The sequence below is a fragment of the Molossus molossus genome, unplaced genomic scaffold (genome assembly GCF_014108415.1).
Source record: "Molossus molossus isolate mMolMol1 unplaced genomic scaffold, mMolMol1.p scaffold_m16_p_12, whole genome shotgun sequence".
Taxonomy (NCBI): Eukaryota; Metazoa; Chordata; class Mammalia; order Chiroptera; family Molossidae; genus Molossus; species Molossus molossus.
In genome coordinates this window covers 80,904,534-80,926,973 of record NW_023425347.1, presented here as the reverse complement: position 1 = coordinate 80,926,973, position 22,440 = coordinate 80,904,534, and the positions used below count along the sequence as shown (strand labels likewise).

At 51.6% G+C, this 22,440-nt stretch overlaps 1 protein-coding gene across 1 annotated transcript in view; it reads right to left on the bottom strand.

Moving 5' to 3' along the window:
• Positions 1-22,440, bottom strand: part of CSMD2 (CUB and Sushi multiple domains 2) — a 558,434-nt gene that overhangs the window by 254,355 nt on the left and 281,639 nt on the right. Inside the window, exons 7-10 of the mRNA XM_036256013.1 lie at positions 17,672-17,749; positions 12,805-12,892; positions 12,144-12,268; positions 3,315-3,436 (exon numbers count right to left, since the gene is read on the bottom strand). Coding sequence (XP_036111906.1) covers positions 3,315-3,436; positions 12,144-12,268; positions 12,805-12,892; positions 17,672-17,749 — 413 coding nt within the window. The remainder of the gene's footprint in view (positions 1-3,314; positions 3,437-12,143; positions 12,269-12,804; positions 12,893-17,671; positions 17,750-22,440) is intronic.

Sequence of the window (22,440 nt, the reverse complement as noted above, 5' to 3'; positions counted from 1 at the left end):
ACTGTCATAGCAATACACTTACGGCAACATTGGGAGCTAGAAGACATTGGAACGATATTTCCATGTGCAGATAGTCTGTAATTGTCAACCAAGAACCAGATATCTAGTAAAAACCAATGTTCTTATGAGACGAAAGTGGAACCAGATATTTTAAGACAAATAAAAACTAAAAAAGCTTGTCACCGAGAGGAAGATACATTACATTGGAAAGCATGCACTTTGGACAGAAAGAAAGTAATTACAAAGAGAAGAAAGGATATGCAAGAAGGAATTGTAAACAAAGTAGCAGTAAATACGTCGGTAAATCTAAATGGACGTTGGTTTTATCAAACAATAACAATAATGACTTGTGAACATACATGAAAATGCACACATCACAGAGTATAAATCAGGAGAGATTAAAGCCATAGTGTTCCAAGACCTCTGATTTTCAGGGAGAACATAAAATTACTATTTATATTAGACTTTATTAAGTATGCATATGAATATTTCAGGTTAACCCTAAAAGAATAGACATGATTGTATAATTTTAATGGTCTGACTCTTCTAGTTACAAGATAGATTGTGAGAATGGGTTTTTAAAAAATCCAGCTACACACAAGACATGTAAAGTATTAGGAAGTAGAAAGGTTTGAGGCAAGAAGGAACGATTTATTAGACAAAAAAACAAAAGAAAGCTGATGTAATAGCTGGGGGAAAACTTTAAGATCAAAACATAACTATAGATCAGAGAGTCATTACATGACTATTTTTGAAAAATTTCAATTCACCAGCAAGATATATAATTCTCAACTTGCACGATCTAGTAACATAGTCTCAAAATATATAAAGCAAAAATCAAGAGAACCTAAGAAATAGTAGGCAAAGCCACCATCATAGTGGGAGCTTTTAATATGCCTTGCTCTCCAGGTGACTGATCAAGAAAACAAAATCTATAAAGATATCAAGGATACACGCACAACCAACAAGCTTGATGTAATGGAACACAAAAACTACAAAATATACTTTATTTTTTCAAGCACACACAGAATATATGTGAAAATAATCATTTCTGGTCCAAAAAGCAAGTCTCAACAAATTTCAAATGATTCAAATACAATGTTCTCTGACCACAAGCTTTAGAACCAGTAACAAAAAAGACCAGAAAAGTCTTTTGTTTGAAAATTAAGAAATACTTCTAAATAAGTTGTGGTGGAAAGATGAAAGAATGATGGCAATTGGAAAATATTCTGAATGAAATTATAACAGATATACTGCGCATAAAAACCTGTGGGGAAGTAGCCAAAACAGTTCTTAGAAGGCAGTTTATAGCATTCAACACTTAAATAGGATTGAAAAATAATAAATTAAGCTTCAAAATTAAGATGCCAGAAAAAGAATAACAGAATAAATCCAAATATAATAGAAAGAAGAAAAAGATGAGCAGAAAATAATGAAATAGAAAATAAATATATCAAAAGAAGTATTAAGAAAATCAAAATTGGCTGTTTGCAAAGAATAGTGAAATGTAAAACCTCTGGCAATATTGATAAAAAAGATACAAAATAAGAAATGAAAAGGGGAATAAAATGTGTAATAAAAGATAGAATATACAACTTTATACTCAATACATTTGAAAACCTAATAAAATAGCCTCAAGAAAAAAAAACCCACAGATAATCTAAACAATCCTTTAGTCATAAAAATATTAAATCTGTAATTTAAAATCTTTCAACAGAGGAATAGCAAACCCAGATAGTTTTGCTGAAAAGTTCCATGAAACTTTCAAAGTGAAAGTTATTACTATCTTCTACTTATAACTCCATAGAATAGAAAAAAAGAAAACAATCTCTACATCATTTTATTAGTTAGCAATATCTTGACAAAAATATCTGGCAAGGGTACTAAGGAAAAAAAGGCCAATTCACTAACAACAAAACAGAAGAAAATTACTAAAAAAATATTAGCAAGTCAATTATAGGCATGTATAAAATTGATAATAATAAATGACCAAGTTGGGTTTATAATGTGAGGTTGGTTTAACATTAGAAAAATCAACCAATGTAATTCACCACACTAAGAAAATAAAAGATCAAATCATATCATTATATCAAAAGATATACAAAAGTGCTTGATAAAAGTCAACATCCATTCATCATCAAAGTTCTTATCAAACCAAGATTAGAAAAAATAAATTTAAAAAAAGCTTCAGCAAATATCATAATGATGAAGAAGTAAAAGTATTCTACTTAACATTGAACAGTAACAAGCATGCCCACCATCATCACAGAGACTTGACATTATATTTGAGGTTTAAGTCAGAACATTGGGGCAAGAAGAGGGATGAAGAGAAGGTGTAAGGATTGCAAAGAAAGCCATCATATTTTGAAGATGATGATTGTCTTATGTAGAAAACCTCAAATAATTCACAGATAAATTATTAAAAGAGAGTTGCTATATACAAAGGTCAAATAATAAAAATTAATTTTATCTCTAAACACCAGCACGAAATAGGTAGGAAATAAACTTTTAAAAGATATGATTTATAACAGCAACAACAAATTTAACATATCCAGGGGGTAAATATATTAAGAAATGTACAAGATCTGTAATGTAAAAATTCCAAAAGTTTATCAAAAGCCATTAAAGAAGCCCTAAGTAAATAGAGAGATATACCATACTCATGGAGCGGGAGACTCAGTGTTACAGATATAACAGTTCTTCACCAAATGATCTACAGTTTTGGTAAAATTAAAGATTCCAACAGGTTATTCTGTGGGTCTTGGCAAGATTTATGAAGGAACAAAGTCACCAAAAAACAAATTACTAAATGTGAAACAAATATGTGAAAAGGTATGCACAGCAGTGCAAAACTGCACACAACAACATAGATAAGTCTTAGGGACCTAATTCTGAGTGAAGTTGATTAAGAATATATACAACATGATTATGTTTATATGAAGTTCAAATGCTGGCTTTTAAATAATGTATTTCTAAGGATACACATTTACGTGTACATTATCAAGAAGAGGAATTGTGAGCACACAATCAAGGCTGAGTTCACCTGGGGATAGGGATGCGATGGGAGGGGGGAGGGATACCCATCACCAAGGGAACTGATTTGGTTATGCAAATGTCTGTTGTATTGATGTTCTTTCTATCTGATATTTTATAAATATGCTTTTTATCTACTCGATATTTAATAAAAACCTTTTTTATGAATTTCCTAAAAAGAACCGGCCACAACCAAGCTCTGCGTTTGAAACCCTGGTAGACGGCTTGTCTCCACCCCAGCCCTGCCCACAGGACACGCCCACGCTCGCTGAGAAACGTACCTTGGCAGGGTTGAGTGCTGTGATGATCCACACGCAGTGTGCGTTGTTGTCATACTGAATGGGGAAATTGGGGGAAGTGATGATGCCCGAGGGGCCTCGAAGGTGGGCATCACACATGCGGGCTGCAGAGAGAAGTGGAAGTTTAGTTTCGACCAGGTCCAGTTCCCATCCCCACCTCTCACACTCAGCCCAGGGGAGGTGGAAATCAGCCCAGACATAGCCTTCTGCTTCCTGTCTCCTTCCCTCATGGTTCTCAGTGGGTTTGAAGTGTCAGTTCCCGGATCACTGGGGCAGGGCCAGGCCTCACAGGCCCTGCCTAGCCTGCTGCTTCTATGGTCAAGCTAAGCCAGCTCGGACCCCAACTCCACCATGATCAGCAGCTCAACTCCACCGAGAGGGTGTGGCCTAGTGCTCCTCACACTGACCCGAGTCTAGGTCAGCCCCAGACAGCTGTGGGCCTGCTGAGGCGCCCACTTGCTCTGCTGACCGGTCTGTGCTTCCCCATTTGCTCTCAGGCCTCCTGAAACAGAATCTCAGGATGTCCTTGTCAAGGCCACCTCATTAGGTCTCAGAATGTCCGCGCCCAAGGACTCTGCCAAGGCCCCCCGCTCAGCCCAGGACCAGGCACCCAGAATGATCCCCTCCCCACACTCAGCACATGCCTAAGACAGGCTTTTGACTGGAAGCATAGAGATTCAAGGTGAAATTAGAAGAAGTGCTCTACTCAAGTAGATATAAAGTGTTATCAATCACAGCTTAATCTAATTAAGCCCTTTAAAATAGCTTCTGAGCTAATTAGATTAAGTAGTGATTGATAGCAGTTAAGGTACTACATTGTACCTAGGTGTTTGCCTTCTTTGAAGACGTGTTCTTTGGTTCTAGTCACTTCATTCTTCAGTGTTAGTGCTCAGCTATTTTAATAAAGAGTTCTATGAGCCTGTTCCGTTGTTGCCCACAAGGCAATTTATCCTAATTGTAGGCAAAGTGCCTAACAGTGAAGAAATAGTGAGCAAATGCAACATGCCTAAGTATATAAAATGAAAGTGGTGTCAAGCCCGGTTTCCCCTGATGGAGCAAAATATCCCGAGCTCCTCTCTGCGTGTGGCTGGGGCCATGGTCAACCTTTCCCAGGACCGGCTTCCCGGGGGGTCTGGGAAGCAGTTTCCATGGCTCCCGGATACAGTTCGTCTCTTCTCAGGACCGCAGGCCGACGCTCTAACCGCTGAGCCAAACCAGCCAGGGCCAGTTCGTCTCTTCTCATTTCAGGCGCTCATCCCTGCACTCGCTCATTCCGTTTACTGAGTGCCTCTTCGGGGCCGGGCAGAGTGTGGGAGAAGAGAGCTAAGACACAGCCCTCCTCTCCGCAGGGCTAGCGCAGGAGGAGGAAACAGGCATGACAACAGAACCAGGTACGGCTGTCCGAGGGTCATCCGCAAGAAGCCGCCGGGTCAGAACCGCTCCTTCTCCTCGTCACCGTCAGTGAGGAAAGTCCTGGAGGCTCGCCCCAGCCCTGCCCCTCCAGGATCTTCTCCCTCATCCTGAGCTCAAATGTCCATCAAATCAAGTTTGAACACAACCCGGAGAACCCTCTACTCCACTCCCCTTGCGGGCATCCACCTGCTTCTGTAATTATGTGCCGAGAAACACTTCAGTTCGCAGACTGTGCTGGGTACACCTGGGCCTGAAGGCAGACGCCGGGTGCGGAGAGTGTGGGCCGCGAGGGCTGCCGACAGCCTCTGGGTGTTAAATCTACCTGCTGGTTGTTTAAGCCCCGGTAAGACAGACAACTTCTCTGACTCGCTCTTCACCTGTAAACCGGGGCTAGTGCTATCACCCTAGAGGCGTGGTGAGGATGAAGTTGCAGGAGATAATGGATGTCAAGGCTCATCCAGGACCCGGGGCGTTGTTGTCAGAATTCGACAGTGGGGAGCTGAGCCTGCCGGACTCCCGTTGTCTTGCTCACTCCCTTTCACTGCCCACGGTTTCTCTCAAGGCCCAAGTGCTTTTTTCTACCCTTCCCGAAGTTTCTTTACATAGGCTTTTCACCCTCTTGAACACACTGGTGGCTGACAACTTGACTACACAGATTAGAATGAGATCATCAAAACACGAGCCACAACCCCAGCCCAGGTGGGCAGCGGAGCCGGGGACGGCCAGCCCTGTGGGAGCCCTTCCACCCCCCCGGCAGCAGCACCGTACACCTCTGCCGGAAAGCCAGGTTTTGCTGCCTTAAGAGCCCTCAGCTTCAGACTCAATTTATCCTGCACTTGTTTCCAAAAATTAGATGGTATTTGTAGTCGGTTGAAATATGCTGAAGGTAATTAGAGAGAACAGGTCAAAAAGGCATTTACCACTTTAAGAGCTTAGAGGGAATTAATTAAAACATTACAGTCTGCAGATATTTAGCATGGAGCACCTTAAAATAGGTTCAGAATGGAGCATCAGCTACTTTTTCCCTCTGCTGTCTGGGTCAGGTCAGGGAGGGGTCTGCAGACAGACTTCCTCCTGAACAGCCAGCCCCTGGGATCCCACCAACAGATGGACAGCTCACGACTGCAACCCACACGGGCTGGCGAAACGGTAGATGCTCAGACACGGTCTGAGTAAATGAATAAACACATGTTTATGTTTCTCTTTTTGTCTTTTCCCATCAAATTTTCTGCTGGACAGCTTTCAGGAGACTTCTGGGGACCTTCCATGCCTGACCTCTGCAACCCCGCTCTTCCTCTGGACCTCACCACCCCTGTAACAGGGTCAGTATTCCAGGGGACTCTAGGGGGACACCACCTGGACCCACAGCCAGTTCTGGCACTGAAACAACTTGGCACCAAAAAGGAAACTGCTTCCGATGCAAATGCCTGTGTTCTGTCTTCTCCCCAGAGCTGATTCCCACACCATTGCCTGCTGCCCTCCCTGCTTCTCCTGCGGACCTGCCTCCTCATCCCCCCCACAGTCCTCCGGAACCACGTCCCCACCACCAAGTCTACGGCCAACAAACCTGCTGCGTCTGCAACACCTTTCAGTCCCTCCAGCTCCTGCCTCGATCGCAGCCCGTCCCCCGCCCCAGTCCTCTGCAGCGCTCCATCGTGGAGAATTTCTCCGACCCTCCCGTAGGTCGCCCCGCAAACATGTGCTGAGCCCTGGAGGAAGGCTTCTTTGACCTTGCTTTAGGTCTCATTCCACTGACACCAACATGTTCTCTCTACCCATCAGCTCCCTGCCTTCCCTTCTGTGCTAACCCAGTGCAGAGCCCAAGGTCCTCCATGGTGATCATTTTCTTGCAAATCCACCCAAGTCCTTGCTCCTTTTTCCCTTAATCAGTTGCCTGAAAGGCATCAATTATAGATGAACCTCTCCACCTACATTCTCTAGCTCTGCCCCCATACAGTCGAGCTTTTCTGGAGAAAAATCGCCTGAGTAGAAAGATTGATGTCACTATAAATACATGATTATTCACCTTAAAAAATCCTACATAGTGCCCGGCAACTCTGCCATTTAGCTCTACGAAGCTCATTTTCCTGCTCTGCGCAAAGACCCCTTCGTGCCGTCTACGTGCCCCTCAGACCTCCCGCCCTCCCCTTGCCTCCCTTACTCAGCGGATGACCTGCTTCAGTCTTTGAGGGTGAAACAGACGAGCTCTGTCAGGCACACACCCTCTCACCCCCGTTCTGCGATCCCGTCCGCTGATGTGCGCATCGTCTTCCCTCTAGTTGCTTTGCCAGCCTCCTCTTCATGAGTCCTGGTGCCCCTGCCCAAGGTCAACCATGTCCATGGCCGTACCCAGGATTTGCTGTTCTGGGCCCCAAGAGTTCATCTGTGAGATCCTAAACTCCCATCATCCCATTCTTTGCCCTGCTGCCTATGATCTGGAGGTACCTGCTATCCTAAATCATAGGCCCCTCCAGCCTCTGGCTGCTTCGTTTCTCCTCACCTATTAATCCCCTGCTGACCCTTCTTCGTTCACTAGTCTGGACCTCAGGACCCTCACCAATGGCTCCCTCAACACTTCCATGTCTGCCTTGGATGAATTCTACCGTCCACCTTCCCTATTCCTACTCCTGGTGCCAGGGTGCCACGTGGAGAACCCTGATACCAGCAGACTCATGATGTGCCCTTGCAATGGAAGCACGGGCTCGAGCTAGGCTTTCCCTCTCCCTTGTCTTTGCCTAGTTTCCTCAACAATTTCTTACAAGAAGAAGGTCAGCCAGTGGCCACTCAGATGAGCCAGGGAACCGCAGTGGACCTCTCTGGAGGATCTGACCTCCTGACCCTTCTCTCTTGGTGAAACTGGCACCCACTGACTTCCAGAATGCCTGTGGGTCTTCTCCTCCCTCTCTGACGGGCCCTTCCCAGCCTCTTTCTCGGCCACTGACTCCTTAAGAGAAGTTGTTTAGATCTAGGTAGGGAGCACAGAGGAGTTCTTTGCACACTTCCTGCGAATTTTCCATGAGTGTACAATTTTAAACCAAAATAAAAGTTACCAAAAAGTGGGGGAGTGAGAGTTGTTCTGGGTGGTTCCATCCAGTATACTGACTCCAAAGGATGCCCAGGTGCAAATCTCAAGAAGTGCAGGATGCAGCCTTTGGAGTCAGGGTTTGACTAGCTTTGTGCCCTTGGGCGAACTGGCCTAACGCACCAAGCCGGAGCTACACGTAAAATATGATATCGTAATGTTCTTCATAAAGAAATGATGAACAATGCCTACTACAATGCTTCATACAAGTATAAACAGCTCGATAAACGGGAGCTTTGTTGTGAGCCCGTGCATCGACATCGGTAAGCGGCTCCGGGAGCAGCGGGACGTGTGTTCCTGCCCAGTCAGTGAGCACGCGGAGGGATTCACTCCGGAGAGCAGAGGAGGTGCATGCATGGTGCAGGTGTGGGGGAGGGCGGGGAGGAGGGTGCAAACCAAACTTTGAACGATAGTGTTTAAGGAGCAGGTGCAGGAAGCCCATCCAGTGAAGGTCACCAGGAAGGAAGACAGCCACCTGCAATTTTCATGGCCTTTAATTTAGCTGTTTTGTGCCGTATTTCCCACATTTCACTCCCATCCTATGGGAGTGAGGGAGAAGGCTCAGAGCAGTTCAGTAACTTGCCCTGTGCTATACGGCATGTGAAGAGCAAGGCTGGAACTTGAACTTGGGTCTCAGAGTCCCGAGTCAGGTGTTCTAGTCCCCAACACGGCCTTTCTTCTAAACGGATACATAAATGTGCATATATGAAATATGTATAAATAAATATACATACGCATCTATTAATGCAGCAAATAGTAGGTTTTCCACAAAGGGAAAAATTAACGTCCTGTTGTTTTCTGTTGATTATCCATTCTGTGACTCAGTAACTGCAGGTATCTGACCTGGACAGAGAAAGTCCCCATTCTCTGTCAACCCCAATTTGTGGTCACAAGAAACCGGGTTTCCAGGTTGTCAATGTGGTCTTCTTTATTCTATCAGTGGTTTATAAACAGTGTTCCCTGGAGCTTCAGGGTTTCTCTAAGGTGGCTTCCGGGCTGCTGAGCCTGGTGAGGAGGGGGTGAATCCAAACCCCCCACCCCCACTTCAGTGGGAGACCTCCCACCTGCACCTTATATAAAATATGTCTAACAAATCCTATATCATACTGTTTTGCCTCCTCTGGGGCTGAATAAAATTCGTATAACAGTGTTTCAGTTGCCCTCAATCTCCTTTGGATGATCAAAATTTTCTAGACGTGGTTTCTTCGGGTGGAGGGACACAAAAGGAAGGCCCGAGAATGCCTGATGTCAGACTCTGAAATGAGGGCACAGTGCCACACTGTTCATTCATTTCAATCACCGACTCACGCAGGTCGTCTCAAAACATTGTGGCGAACCTATTATTTGCCAGGTCTCATGTGTTAGTGTAATTAACTGTGTGGAGAATGAATATTTAAAATCAAATCACAATTTAAATGCATTAGGGGAAAATAATACCATCACGTGTGTGGTGGTGAATCCTTTATAGAGTGCAACCTTTCGGCGACCTGCTTATTAGTGCAGCTCTCTGGGAATTCAAAGAGTTCTGTCCCTTTTGAAAGAGGTTTACTCAAACGCAAAACAAGAGATTTTAAAAGGAAAACTTTCCAAAACGGCCGAAATAAAAGGACCCTTGAACCTAACATCCATCTCAGCCCCGGGTCTTCAGGGTTGCCTGGGACAGATGGCCCAAGTTCAAACCCAGGAGCCTCTGCCTTCTCTCTTCCTCCCTCACAAGGACCTATGGGAGAGGGACAGGGAGGGAGAGGTGGCAGGAGGGTGCAGCTGTGTGAGAACCCCGCTCCCCCGCCGTCAGCGCCGGTGACTATCACATGGCTTATTGAAATTTGGCCATCAGTGAGCAGGGGACGTTTTGTTTTCCCAGTTCACAATGAGGGCCCTGTGGCTAAAAAAAAAAGATGAAGGAACTTGCCCAGGGCCAGCAAGCTAACGGGGGGCAGAGTTGTGATCCAGATCAAAGTCTGTGTGCCTCCCAAACTGTGCGACTGCAATGTCATTGGGCAAGACAGCGAGGGACAGGCTTTTCAAAGGACCCGTGGCCGCCAGAGGCTGGGGTGGGCTCCCGGCTTGGGGAAGCTATATCCCGGCAGTGCTGAGCAGTTTAAACCAAACGTGTTCACGAAGGCCTCACGGACACACTGGGATGTTTGAACATGAACACGTCCAGGTCCCCTGCCTCGGCGGGTCCTCACCGTAAGGTCACAAAGTAAGGTTCTGTTACCTGCCTTTCAGCAGGAAAAAAGAGATTCAGAGAGGTAAAGAAACTGGCCCAAGGACAACTAACAGCGGTGACGGCCGCGTCTGAACCCCGTTCCGCGGGGCTCTGCGTCTATGCTTCCTCCCAGCGCCAAGTGGCAGAGCGTACTGTGACTATGGGGAAGCTCAGCCCCTCGCCTAGTTAACAGTGGAGTTCAGAGTTGTGTCCACTGGGTCAGAACCACTGCAGGGACTTTAGTGGGGCACACAACACATCTGGAGGAAAAGATGAGCATGTTACTCAGTGGTGAACTTCCTTCCAAAACACCAGCCCTTGCCCACCCTGGGCATATTCATGGAAGCAACCACCATTACCAACAGAACAACCTTCCTTCTGTGAAATGATCTTGGTGAGAGATCAGATCTCCCCTCTGCCTAAAGGCATCGTTATTCTGGCCCCTCAAAAGGAATTATAAAACAACAGGTTGCTACAGGGTCCCTTGGTCCTCTATGCCTCTCTACACGGCTGGTGTCTGGCTCCTTGGAACCGGAGTGGTGTGCTCTTCAATCATTCATTCATTCAGTCATCCATTCAAGACATCACTGAACACCTACTAAGTGCCAGGCTCTGTTCTGTGAACAACACAAAGTCCTTGCCCTGCAGACCTTGTAATCTAGCATGAGGATATTTATTTTCTTGTCTAGCACTCCCCAGTGTATAAGGTGTTTCCATATTCAAAGCTCCATTTCACCTTCACATTAACACAAGATGAGGTAGAGCAGGTACCGTGACCTACCTTTCCAGGTAAGAAAAATAAGCCCTGAAAAAATTGCTGATTTGCCAAATTGCCCATGGCCAGCTGGTGGCAAAGCCAAGAGTTCTAACCAAGAATTCTTCTTTGTGTTTGATTTTTAAAAAATATTAGCTAAGAGGAATCTTTGAAATCACATAGCTAAAATGAATGGGAACTCAACATACATTATAAATTGTGGATCATGGCCACCTTGAAATTGCGTGAGAATGAATAAATCTAAGGCTCATTTGAAAAATATGTTCAGGACCCTCCTCCAGATGACTCATCAACACATTAAAAAGGGGGTGTGTCTCAGCACCACTGGTCCCCTCCTCCGTGAAATGATCTTGGTCCCCATCAGAGTTCTTTCCTCCTGGACTCCTTACTCTGCACGGATTTCATGGTGATGCATTTGCTTGCAGAGAGGCAAAAAAACCCCTCCTTCTTAAACCTGGAGAATCCAGAAGGTGACCTTATTGTTGGCGACACACCTTCTCTTCCAAAGGGGCACTCGAAAGAGCACCTGCTGGCTTTGCACACAGACGCGAGTGAGTGATGACTCGGGCACCAAGACAGTCCTGTCACGTGCGCAGACGGAGGAAGCAGAGAGATGCGCAGAGTGGAGGAAATTAAAAGCCGTCTCCTGGTGCCCTGGGGACTGAGGCCAGCGGCTTCTCTACCGCAGACGCAGCGGCTGCCCTGTCCTCACAGCGGAACACGCTCAGTCTGCTATCGTAAGGTCAGCGGGATGAGGGCTCGGCCAGCCCAGCTTCGGGACAGGTGATGTCTGGGGACGTGAGTAAGGCCCTTGAGAACAGGTGCCCAGGGGTGGGGTTAGAATAGAGGAGCCCCTGCGACCAGGCTCACATTCTTCTGTTTAGCTACGAGCATCTTCAGAAACAGGTCTGTTTACGGTGAGTGTACGGAGAGGAACGGGGCACTGAGATTCGGGTCTGGGAGGTGTTATAGCGGAGGGCTTCACAGTGACGTCATACGGGTGACTTCCCTTCCTATCTAGATGCAGGGGGAACGTCTAGCAATGAGCTACAAACTGCTCCATGCATGGCCCCCACGAGACTGACAGTTCCATGTATCTCTTCCCTACTCCTGGGTCTCCTCATCCTAGTATAGACCCTGATGCAGAGAAGGTGCTAAATAAGTGTAAGTGAATTGGCAAATGAATGCAGAATCCCAGGCCGGCGGAGCAGCGAGAATGGGCGGAGCCAGTCTGGCTGCGGCCCGGACCTCAGGTGCTAGGAGCTGGGCCCCATCCTCCACGCCCAGCCCAGCTTCCTGGCCAGCCTCCCTTCCCCAGGGCAGCCTCACCTCGGCAGACGGGCCTGTGGTCGCTCCAGGCCGCGAACATGTCGCTCACTTTCATACAGGTGATCCGCTTGGAGCCTTGCAGGTCATAGCCCTCGTTGCAGGTGAACTGGACGCTGGATCCTAACCTGGGAGACAAGGGGTGTCTGTGAGCTCAATCCCTGGGCCTTCCAGGCCCACCCCCAGCGCTTCCTGATTCCACAAAGAACCACACTAACTTCATTTCTCCTCTGGCCCTTAATCTCTACCATTTTATCACTTAAAACCTCCATTGGAAGGGGCTTTAATCAAAATGGGGAATGATGGGAAGAGGCCTTGATAGAAACTTTGCAGAATGCACCATCTCGGGGCCCTGGGGTCTCCCAGATTATCAGAGGCGTGAGCTGCATCACTGCTGCTGACGACAACCCTCTGTACCCTAGGTGCAGGTTTGCTGGGTGACACTGGCTGTCTACAGCCCCCCCTCCCCTTAAAGCATGGACACTATTCCCAGAACTGGGCCAGGAAAGAATGTCCAAGGCCATAGCTCTTGCCCAGAAAGTGTCTGTTCCTGTATCCACACTGTCCTCTGAACTCCGCCTCCAGGAAGGCCAGCCAGACCCTCTCCTCCCCCTGCAGCCCATCCCACTCTCCTTGAGTCAGGAAGTTCCCAAACAGATCTTACCTGAAATCCGAGCCTAGTCTTTTGCCCCTTTCGGGTATACCAGGGTCTGGACACATATTATGCCCTTGGGACACACCAATCTGAGTTACTACAAGGCAAAAAACAGCACATACAGAGACGGGTGACCACAGGCAGGCGCTGTCAGGCAGTGTCTCGGGGGGAGGTGGACCCGGAGACAGAATGAGGCCCTGCTCCGGTGGGGCTGTGTAGGGTGGCTGGGGTCCACTGGGCTTGGGTTTCCTGAGTGTGCAGGTGGAGAGATGCTTTTGACAAATTCCTTTGCGAGCAGAGTCCAAGTAAAATTCATCAAGAGCATGTGGGCTTAGAGGCAGGTACTCCATAAACAACCGCCCCGTTCCCTCACCCACACCAGCGGCCAGAGGTGGACGGTCTGCAGTCCCCAGTCCCTCCCCACCCTGAGCTTCCCATCCGGGCATGGCGACTCTGGATGAGATGAGTCCCCCAACCTCAGCCCCACATGGAGAAATGACTCAAAGAAAGTTAAATAAAAGGTGGATGCGTGATCAGAAACGGTAAAGAATGTAAGAGAAAGCTGCAGTCTGAAATTCAAAGCAGGGACTTGAGCTCAAACACGGATATTTCTGCTGGGAAACCTCTGCCCATCAGACTCTTCTCGAGCCAGGGGGAGCAGTAACCGGAGCACCCGCCTCCCCACGGCCCAGCGCCTCTGGCCAAGGGCGCCGAGCAGACACGGCACCTGTGGCGGTTCTGCCAGGCGGTGCGATGCCCTCACACGTGCCAACATGAGTCCTGTTTACAAAACGCAGTCATCTTAGCGACAGGAGAAGCTCGATCGGGGCGGCGCACACCACGTTCGTTTTGTCCTGTTCCCACTGGGGCGGGCGGAAACCCGCTGGCCCCTGCCGGTTGACTGTTCTCGAGATGCTCTTACTCATGAGGCTGGAACCCCTCACGCCCCTGGACTCTTGGCTTTGGGGATGACCCAGAGCGGGGGCCAGGCAGACAGCCTGGCCAGAGGAGTTCCACTCAAGGTGTCCCTAGTCCCATGACCCCAACAGCACCCTTGAGACCAGGGACAACAGGACGTCTGGAACGTTCCCTGAGTTGGCCCATTTCTGTCCCACACACTCAATGTCCCACAGTATGAGCAACATGCTCCATCACTCACTCACTCACTCACTCACTCACTCTCTCTCATTCCCGCACATGAGCACACACAAGGCGGTAACTGAGCACCTACGGTGTACACGGCCCTATCGTATATACCATGGGAGATGTCAATGTTAGATATGACCTGCCCTCAAGGAGCTCCCAGTCGAGTGGAGACAGAAAACGTGGAAACTGAAACCGCATGAGGAGCTGATGACAGAGACAGCTACAGGGAGATGCAGAGGGAGGACCCCTCTCAGTACTGAGAGAAGCAAGAAGGGCTGCCTGGAGGAGGTGGTGCTGAACAAAGACCTGGAGACAGTGGGATTTGGATGCACGGTGAGAGCGAGGGCAGTTCGTCAGACAGCCCGGCATGGAGAGTGAGGCAGGAACGTGGAGACAGAACTGAGGTGGTGCGGTGTGGCCAGAAGAGGAGGGAGGGGTTTGAGTCTGATCCTGAAAATGACGGGGAGCCGCTGAGGAGTCCTGAGTTGGGGAAGGGCACGGGGTATCTGGATGGCTCATGAGGTGGCCGGTTAGGGCAGGATGAGTTAGGACAACGAGAGCCTGGCCGTGGTGACGTGAGAAGCTTCATTTAAACTGACTGAGCCTGAAGCTCATTTCCACAGTGAGAAGCCTGGTGTAGACCCTCTTCAAATCTCCAGGTACCCCAGGGTGCGGTTGGCCAAGGGACCCAGGATTTGGACAGATTGTGTGCTCACACAGGACACCTGGCCCCGAGCTCACCGCCCCTTGGGTAGCCCCTTTTCTCCACTGTCCCACATCGCCAGGTTAAATCCAATGGACCCTCATCCTCTCCTCTCTCCCCTTGCTTGCCAAGCCTCTACTTCCAAAGCTTTCGCCCCCTTGCCCTAGCACCATCCCGGGCCCCCCAGCCCGGGCCCCCCGGGAGAGATGGAAGAGCTGTCTCTGCAGGCAGCGCGCTCCTGCCTCCCGGAGCCTCGGTGTTCGGCTAGCAATGGAAGGGAGGAGAGAGCGGGCCTCAGCATCCCGGGGCGGGAAGGGGAGAGGAGGCTCTGTTCTAAGAAGAGGGTTCATCTGTTGTCAGCCAGCCTCGCGTGGTCCAGGCGTACTGAGGACTTCTCAGCTAAGCTTCTACTTCTTTGGGCCCTGACTACTCAACCCGGCCACGGACCACACCCGTCCCAGAGTCCCTGCCGACCACCACACCGGAACCCACAGCCAGCTGGCTGCACGTTAACGCTGGACAGCAACGCCCTGCCCCCCTCCTGCCCTCTTGTTCTGTACGGACACCACGCAGTAAGCAGACAGAGCGAAGGCTAACCGATGAAGGTGCTTCTGGACCAGAGAGGAGACCATGGCACAGCCCGCCCACCGAGCCACAGCCTGACATACGGAGCGAGCCGGCTGCCTGCGGCTCCATCAGCCAGCCTGAAGCGAGGCCCAGGCGCCGTCCAGCACGTCACAGCCCAGCGGCGAGCCACTCACACCCCACTGGTGCCCTGTCTCCTGGGAGGACCGAGCGGACGACAGCAGCCCCATGTGGACCTTAAGGCTCCCAGGCAACCAGCAAACGTAAGTCCAGGGAGCAGGTTACGGCCTGGGTTACAGAGGCGAGAGGCTTCCCCTTTCTCCATCCCAGCCTCCCCTGCCTGGCCCAAGCCAGCACCGATGTCTGCAGCATCAGCTCGCTGTTGGCGACAGAGGGCAGGAAGAGAAGGCAAGGGGACCTTACCCCCACCCCATGAGGATCCCTGTGGTGAGGAAGAAGCTGGAACACGCTCAGCAAGGCAGAGTGGAGGGAGGCACGGGCATGTGGGGGTCAGAACCGACGGCCGGGGTCCACGGTACCCACGGACTGGCTGGTGAAGGCAGCAAGTAGGGTCTAGGCTCTGTAAGTGGGGGACACTCCTCCTCCAAAGCTCAGGACATCTGTCCACAGGGCATCTGTCCAGAGCACAGAGGGCCAGACACCTGCTGCCTCGGCGGCTTGAGTCGCGACTGTCCCTTTCCGAGGGACTCTCAGAACCAAGACCAGTACCTAGTTACAGATATATATATATATATATAAAATTTTATATATATATAAAATTTTAATTTTTTGCAATATTTCATTAGACTAAGGTTATTCATCTTTCCAAGGGCGTTCTGGACACCTCTGAGCAGCCAATGGACACCATGGGCCCTCTCTCCCACAAAGGCACCCACAGCACCACACGTACTGGTCGGCCAGTTCGTGGGCCTCCTGAAGTCCTAGGTCAGGAGAGAAGAAGGTTTGTATCCCCACTTTACAGATGTGGGAACTGAGACATTAGTGCCTGGGGTAACACGGTTACCTGAAGACACGCGGGGATAAAAACTTGCTCTCCCCAGTCTGGGCCATTTCCTGAAAGTTCGCCTGTGGCCCCAGGACCAACTCTGACATCGAACAGTGTCTGCCTCCGTTCATCGGGGCCCTGTGTGCAGGGCCACGGTTCGAGCCTTCTCTGCAGACGCCTGGCCTAACCCTCAGCTCTCCTGGCTCCCTGCTTCTTCCCCTGGCCCCCAGTCAGGCACTAGGGTAAGGCCCCCTGCTATCCAAGCCCCTCCCGATGTGGTGACCAGAGACCATGGTCTCCAGAGACGGGGGAGTTGTGCCCCTTCTTGATTGGAGGACGTGAAAGACCAGAGAAAATCCCACACCCAGGCTCAGCCCCCCGGGGACCTCAGAACTGCACTGCCTGCCTGTTAGCCCTGCTCCCCACACCCGGCACAGGCTCTGGAACCTTCGGGGCTGCTCCCGTCTCCCCCAGGAAGTACTGCCAGCACCCCGAGAGCTGTGAGCTCGTGGACGATGTGACAGAGGAGAGTCGGGAGGCAGGAGAGAAACAAAGAGGAGAAAGCAGAGACGGTGAGGAGGAGGGTGGGGAGCACGGAGGGCGAAGGAGGAAGGGAGGGGACAGTAAACCCGAAGGTCAGTCGTCTGGGGACCATGGAAGGCTCCCCATTGTACCTTCACAATGAAAACCGAGGGATTCTTGGAAAAATCTCTGTTTTCAAGACCAGCCTTCTGGGGTGGCCCAGAACCTTCCCAAACCCCTTTCTGTGCTCTAGCCCCAAAGCCCCATGGCACAGGTTCCAGTCAGGTATTTCTGGGGTGAACTGTAGCCCACTCCCCAGCACTGGATGCCCCCCTTTACATATTCCAGACATCAATAAGCAACATGTTCCACAGACACAATCCTCCCCGTGCCCAAGCGGAGAGCCCGCTGCTCCCTGCTCGCCAAGGGCAGGACCCCACCCTCGAGACCACTCTGCCCAGCCAGGTCCAGGGACCCTGCGGGAGCTGACTTGGCATCTGCCTCTCTCCCCATCCCGGTCTTGCCCTGGGAGCTGGAACTGGGGCCCTGCAGCCTCCGAGGTCCCAGCCGGAGGTTACCGACTCCTAGAGGAGTCAGAACAAGGACGTCTCAGCAGGTGGAAGTGATTCAAAAGGAAAAACAAAGAGAGAAATGGAGCAGTAATGACTCCCTGGACTGCAGTTAGAATGGGAAGTGAGGGAGGACGAGGACAGAGAGGGGAGGTGGGGGCAAGGACAGGCCCTCGCTGCTCGCTGGCCACCAGGTCAGTGTCTCGCGCGCAGAGCCCGGGATGGAGGGAGGCGGGATTGAAGGGAAGTCATCCCAGCGTCATCTGGCTCCCCGACAGCCACAGCACCGGCGGGTCTGACCTCAAGCAAGCGGCCCGGCAGGCGGGCCAGCGGGTGGACACTCACACACAGATGTCTTCCGACTGCTGTCTTTGCTGGGCATCAGTTTCACGCCTCGAGACTTCAGCTCAATCTGCTTCTTGACTAGAGAGGAGGTAAGAGAGAAAATGGTTTCAGTTTTTTTCTGTGACTGGGGATGGGGTCCCTCCAGACTGATCCCTTTCTTGGCTTGGGACATTCCACGGTGGGTCAACGCTAGAAGCCGTCTGGCGAGGACAAGTCCGAGGGTGGCATTCGAGTGTGGCAGGCCCTCCGACAGGGAGAGAGGCTGCTGTCAAGGCTGGTCCTCCGGGGCAGGCAGACACGGTGACCTGCCGTCCACACACGAAGCCCTGCCCAGGCTCTGAACCAGCCCTGACCGGGTGTGTTAGATGGAATGATGGCCCCACATTGTCACCCTGAGCCACACCCTTTGCAAGGTGGACGCCTTCCCGTTGAAGGGGTGGACAGTATTTCCTCACCCTTGTCTTTGGGTTTGGGCAACGGACTTTTAGAGGCCTTGACATGTCCAAAGGCTTGAGAAGTGCCTGTTGGATTAGTCCTGCCTCTCGCATCTCTGCTGTCAATGGGAGAAGAAAGACCTGGCTGGTCTCAGGAGGACGAGGAACCCGTGGAGCCAATCAGCGCAGCCCACGCCAGCCTACGGGCAGGAGAAGCTGGGTCCCGGAGGCCTGTGGGGATGGTGCCTGGCTCAGGTGCTGGCCTGGTGGATGGAAGTGGGTTCTGAGCCGTCACTGAGTCCAGCTCATGGCTCGTCAGGACTCTGCCAAATAACACAGCAAGGGCACCAGAGCCAGAACCAGAACCAGAACTCCACAGTTCCAAAGGCCGTTCCTCTGAATCCATCGACCTTCTTGGGTCTGACTGCCCCAGGTCCCCAGGCTCTCTGCTGGCCGTCAAGGGCTTCATCCTGTCTCTGGTTATGAGGCTTGGGGTATCTATCCAATCCCAGAGCCCCGTGGCGTCTCACAGCTGGCCCCAGCGGGTGACTCGGCCCCACTCAGACTGCTACCCAGCTGTGGCAGCAACCCCTGTGACCAGGGCTTCCTGTGGCCCAGGCCCTGGAGCTCAGTGCCTTACAAGTTCTTCACGTACACCAGCGTCCTCGACTCCTTCCGTCCTCACACCCACACACGCCGCGTCTGCAGAGCCTCCCAAATACACCCAAATGCAGTTCCTGTGTCTGTCACCCTGGTCCACCTCCCCACTGCTCTCCCTGTTGCCATGGCCACCCACCTTCCCTCCTTGCCCCGGTTATAATCTGTTCTCAACACAAGAGCCAAAGGGATCTGTTTAAAGCATAAGTCAGACCGTATTATATCTCTGCTCAAAACTCTCTGCGTCTCCTAAGGTCAAAGCCAAAGTCTTTCAAACGGCCCGCACGGGCTCAGCTGTCCTCCCTGCGACCTCGCTCCCCCCCAACCCCAGGCCTCCCCGTTGCTCCTACAGTATTCCAGATGTGTTCCCGGTTCCACCTGCCAGGTCCCCACAGCGCTCCCCCAAGTCCTCAGGACTCGCTCCCTTTCCCCCTTGACGTACTTGTGCAAACAGCACTTCCTCTTGGCGGCCTTGTCCGACCGACTGACTGCTCCACCTGAAGGGGTACCCCCAACCCCAGCGGCCCTCCCCTCCCCTGCCACATCTCCCTGACTTTCTGCCACGTGGTGGGTTTCGTCAGCCCGCACTGACTGTAAGCTCCATGAAGGCAGGGCCGCTGGGCTCCTGTCCACTGCTGTGTCCTCGATGCCTAGAAGCGTGCCCGGTACACATTGGGCCTCAGTAAGCGTTTCATCTGCTCCTTACTCACTCAACAACCTTGACCAGTAGTTACGATGCCACCTGACAGATAACAAAGTCAGGGTTCAAAGCGGTTCAAGTGATTTGCTGCGGGTCACGGCACCTCAGACCTTCTCGTGACCTGCTCCAGGGCAAACCGGGGCGCCGTGCACCTTCACAGCATCTTCCCCTCCCAGCTCGGCCCTGACAACCCAGGCACTGGCTCTGCACTTGCAGGAACAGCCAATCCCAAAACCAGAGCCCCCAGCCATCAGGTGCGCCAGGGGCCGGCCCCCGCGCCCCGCCCCCGCCCGCTGTGCCTACATCCACAAGCTCCCCAAGGATTTGACCCCAGCAAGGTGCTGTCGACGCTGAACACCTGCCGGAGCTCGGTTTCCAGCAGTCGCTGCTTTCCCAGGTGCGTTCAAACCCTTTTATAAATGTGCGTCACTGTCCGTGTGTATCGAGCAGGAAAATTCCCAATGAATACCAACACGGGCCGTCATCGAACAGAGGGTGTTAGGAGGCGAACATGCATTATTCATGCCCCCAGCTGACAGAGTGCAGCAGGGAAAACATTCCTCGGATTTGGTCATCCCCGGGGAGCACGAGTGGTCCCTGCACCAGGGGAACTGCTGGAGCCCAGCTCCCCGATGCCCAGCAAAGGGGTGGGTGGGGGGAGGGGTCTCTACCCCCCAGTGCAGCCCCGTGAGCTCAGGTCTGTGGAGATGGCTCAGGGCACCTGGCCAAGGAGGAGGAGGTGAGTCATTCCCCCCATCTCCCTGTCTGCGGTTGTAGTGTCCACCGGGGGAGAGGGGTGGGCAGGGGGCCTGTGCACCATGGACGCCCTCCCCCGGGCACATGCTGCTGGGCTTTTCCTGAAGCTGCTGGAGGGGGACTGTGAGGTGCAGGAGGCCATGAGGGGGTGGCTAAGAGGGAGCCCTACTTCCTCTCTTCTCCAGGTTGCATTAAGGAAGAGGCTCCTGCTCTTCTCCCCGCTCGGGACCTCAGAAAGAATCCTGCCGATTTCTGTGTCCATCCTGTGCACTCTTCCTCCCCAGAAGGACTGGCCACGTGGAGGGATCAGTGCTAATACTCCGTGGGCCACTTTTAGTAGTGGGCGACAGTGTCACATCTCCCAGACAGGAAGTGGCATCTGTTCTCCTCTGCTTCCTGCCAGTTACCGCAGGGTGGAGTTTGTTAAGGTGATGAGAGGAGCTGAACAAGAAGGAACACGGAGAGCTACAGGGGGCTCCTTGATGACATAAACTTTGTGACTCTTTGCTCCTGTGAGCTGGGTCAGAGGTCACGTCACCATGTCATCTGTGAGCATCACGCGTTGGCCTGGGGAATGCAGGGCGCCGCTCTGCGGGCCGGGGTTCCTCCCCCCAACCACATGTCTCTAAGAGGTGCGTGTTCAGGCCCCGCTGGCCCGGGCCCTCACTGCTGCTGGAGCTGGTGCGTGGGTCAGGAAGGCGTCCGGGGCTGGGAGGTAAGCTCTTGGCCCCAAGGACATTCGTGTCAAGAAACCACCGCCAGCCCTGGCCGGTTTGGCTCAGCGGTTAGAGCACTGACCCTGGAACCGTCTTGGGTTTAATTCCTGGTCACGGCACAGACCTTGGTTGCAGGTTTGATCTCTGGCCCAGATCAGGGTCCTGCAGGAGGCAACCAATCAATGTGTCTCTCTTAGAGGGAAAAATACCCTCAGGTGAGGATTAAAAGAGAAAAAAAAAACATCACCACATGCTGGGGCCTCTGTTTCTGAGCAACTCCAGGGAAGAGGTCACACCCCGAATTATATCCATTTAATTTGTCTTATTTTTTTATCCTCACCTGAGGACATTTTTGCATTTATCTTCAGATACAGTGGGAGGGAGAGAGGGAGGAAGAGAGAGAGAGAAACATTGTTGTGAGAGAAACACATCAACTGGCTTCCACCCACACAACCCCAACCAGGGCCGGAGAGAAACTGCAACCGAGGTACGTGCCCTTAGTGGGAACCGAACCTGGACTCTCTGGTCTGTGGGCCGACGCTCTAACCGCTGAGCAAAACCGGCCATGGCCAGTTAATTTGTCTTTTAAACAGTCTGATCAAGTGGGTGGCGGGCGGTCAGGGAACATGGAGCACCATGGGAAACCAGCCACAAGAGGAGCTTCTTGCTGACCGAGCTCCACGGACCAGGGCAGACCGGGTGCGAAGGCCCAGGGAACACGGGCACGTCTCCCTCTAGACCTCCACAGGGCACCCCTGGCAGACCCAATCCAAATGAAGGGCAAACGGCAAGGACCTAGAGAATTCCGGGGACGTGCTCGCTTGTGCTGTTCGTACATTGTTCCTTCGGGCACCGTCGTGCCAGCGACACTGCGCTGAAGCACCGTCTCCAGAGAGGATGCCGTAGCCGCCGACGCGGCAGAGAGAAAATGGACCTGGGCTGGCTCCACAGCTCCGGCTACACTGGAAGGCACACCTCCCAATGCTCATAGGCATGTGCATGCGTCCGTGCACACATCCACACGCGTGTCCACAGCCAGCACAGCCACGAGCACACACCTGAGCACTGGCGAGCCCATGCCTATCAATACTCACATACAAAATAACACTCCCACTTCCACAGGCTTTCGTGCCGTGTGTGAACACAGCCGGGACTCCCAGGAGAAGAGCGCGGGCCTAACCGGTTGATGGAGATCGTACTGGGTGCATTCATCTCCTCCGAATGATAATGACTACAGGAGACTGCCAGGCCGCGCCGTTCATCCTTTATATTCTGGTTAATTACAAGACATTTCCCCGCTGCTGTAAAGGTTAGCAGGACACACGGCACGCATTTAGCTAGGAGAATCTGGCAATACAAATGCCTCTCCAGCCTGCAGCGTGAGTTATTGGGCTGAGCTAGCAGGAGACAAGGACCTGTCAGTAGAGAGGAGAGGGAGGTGTGATCTGTCTCCAAGGCTGTGGGAATCAAGATCGGTGGAACCTGCAACTTCTGCTCTTCCCAGCG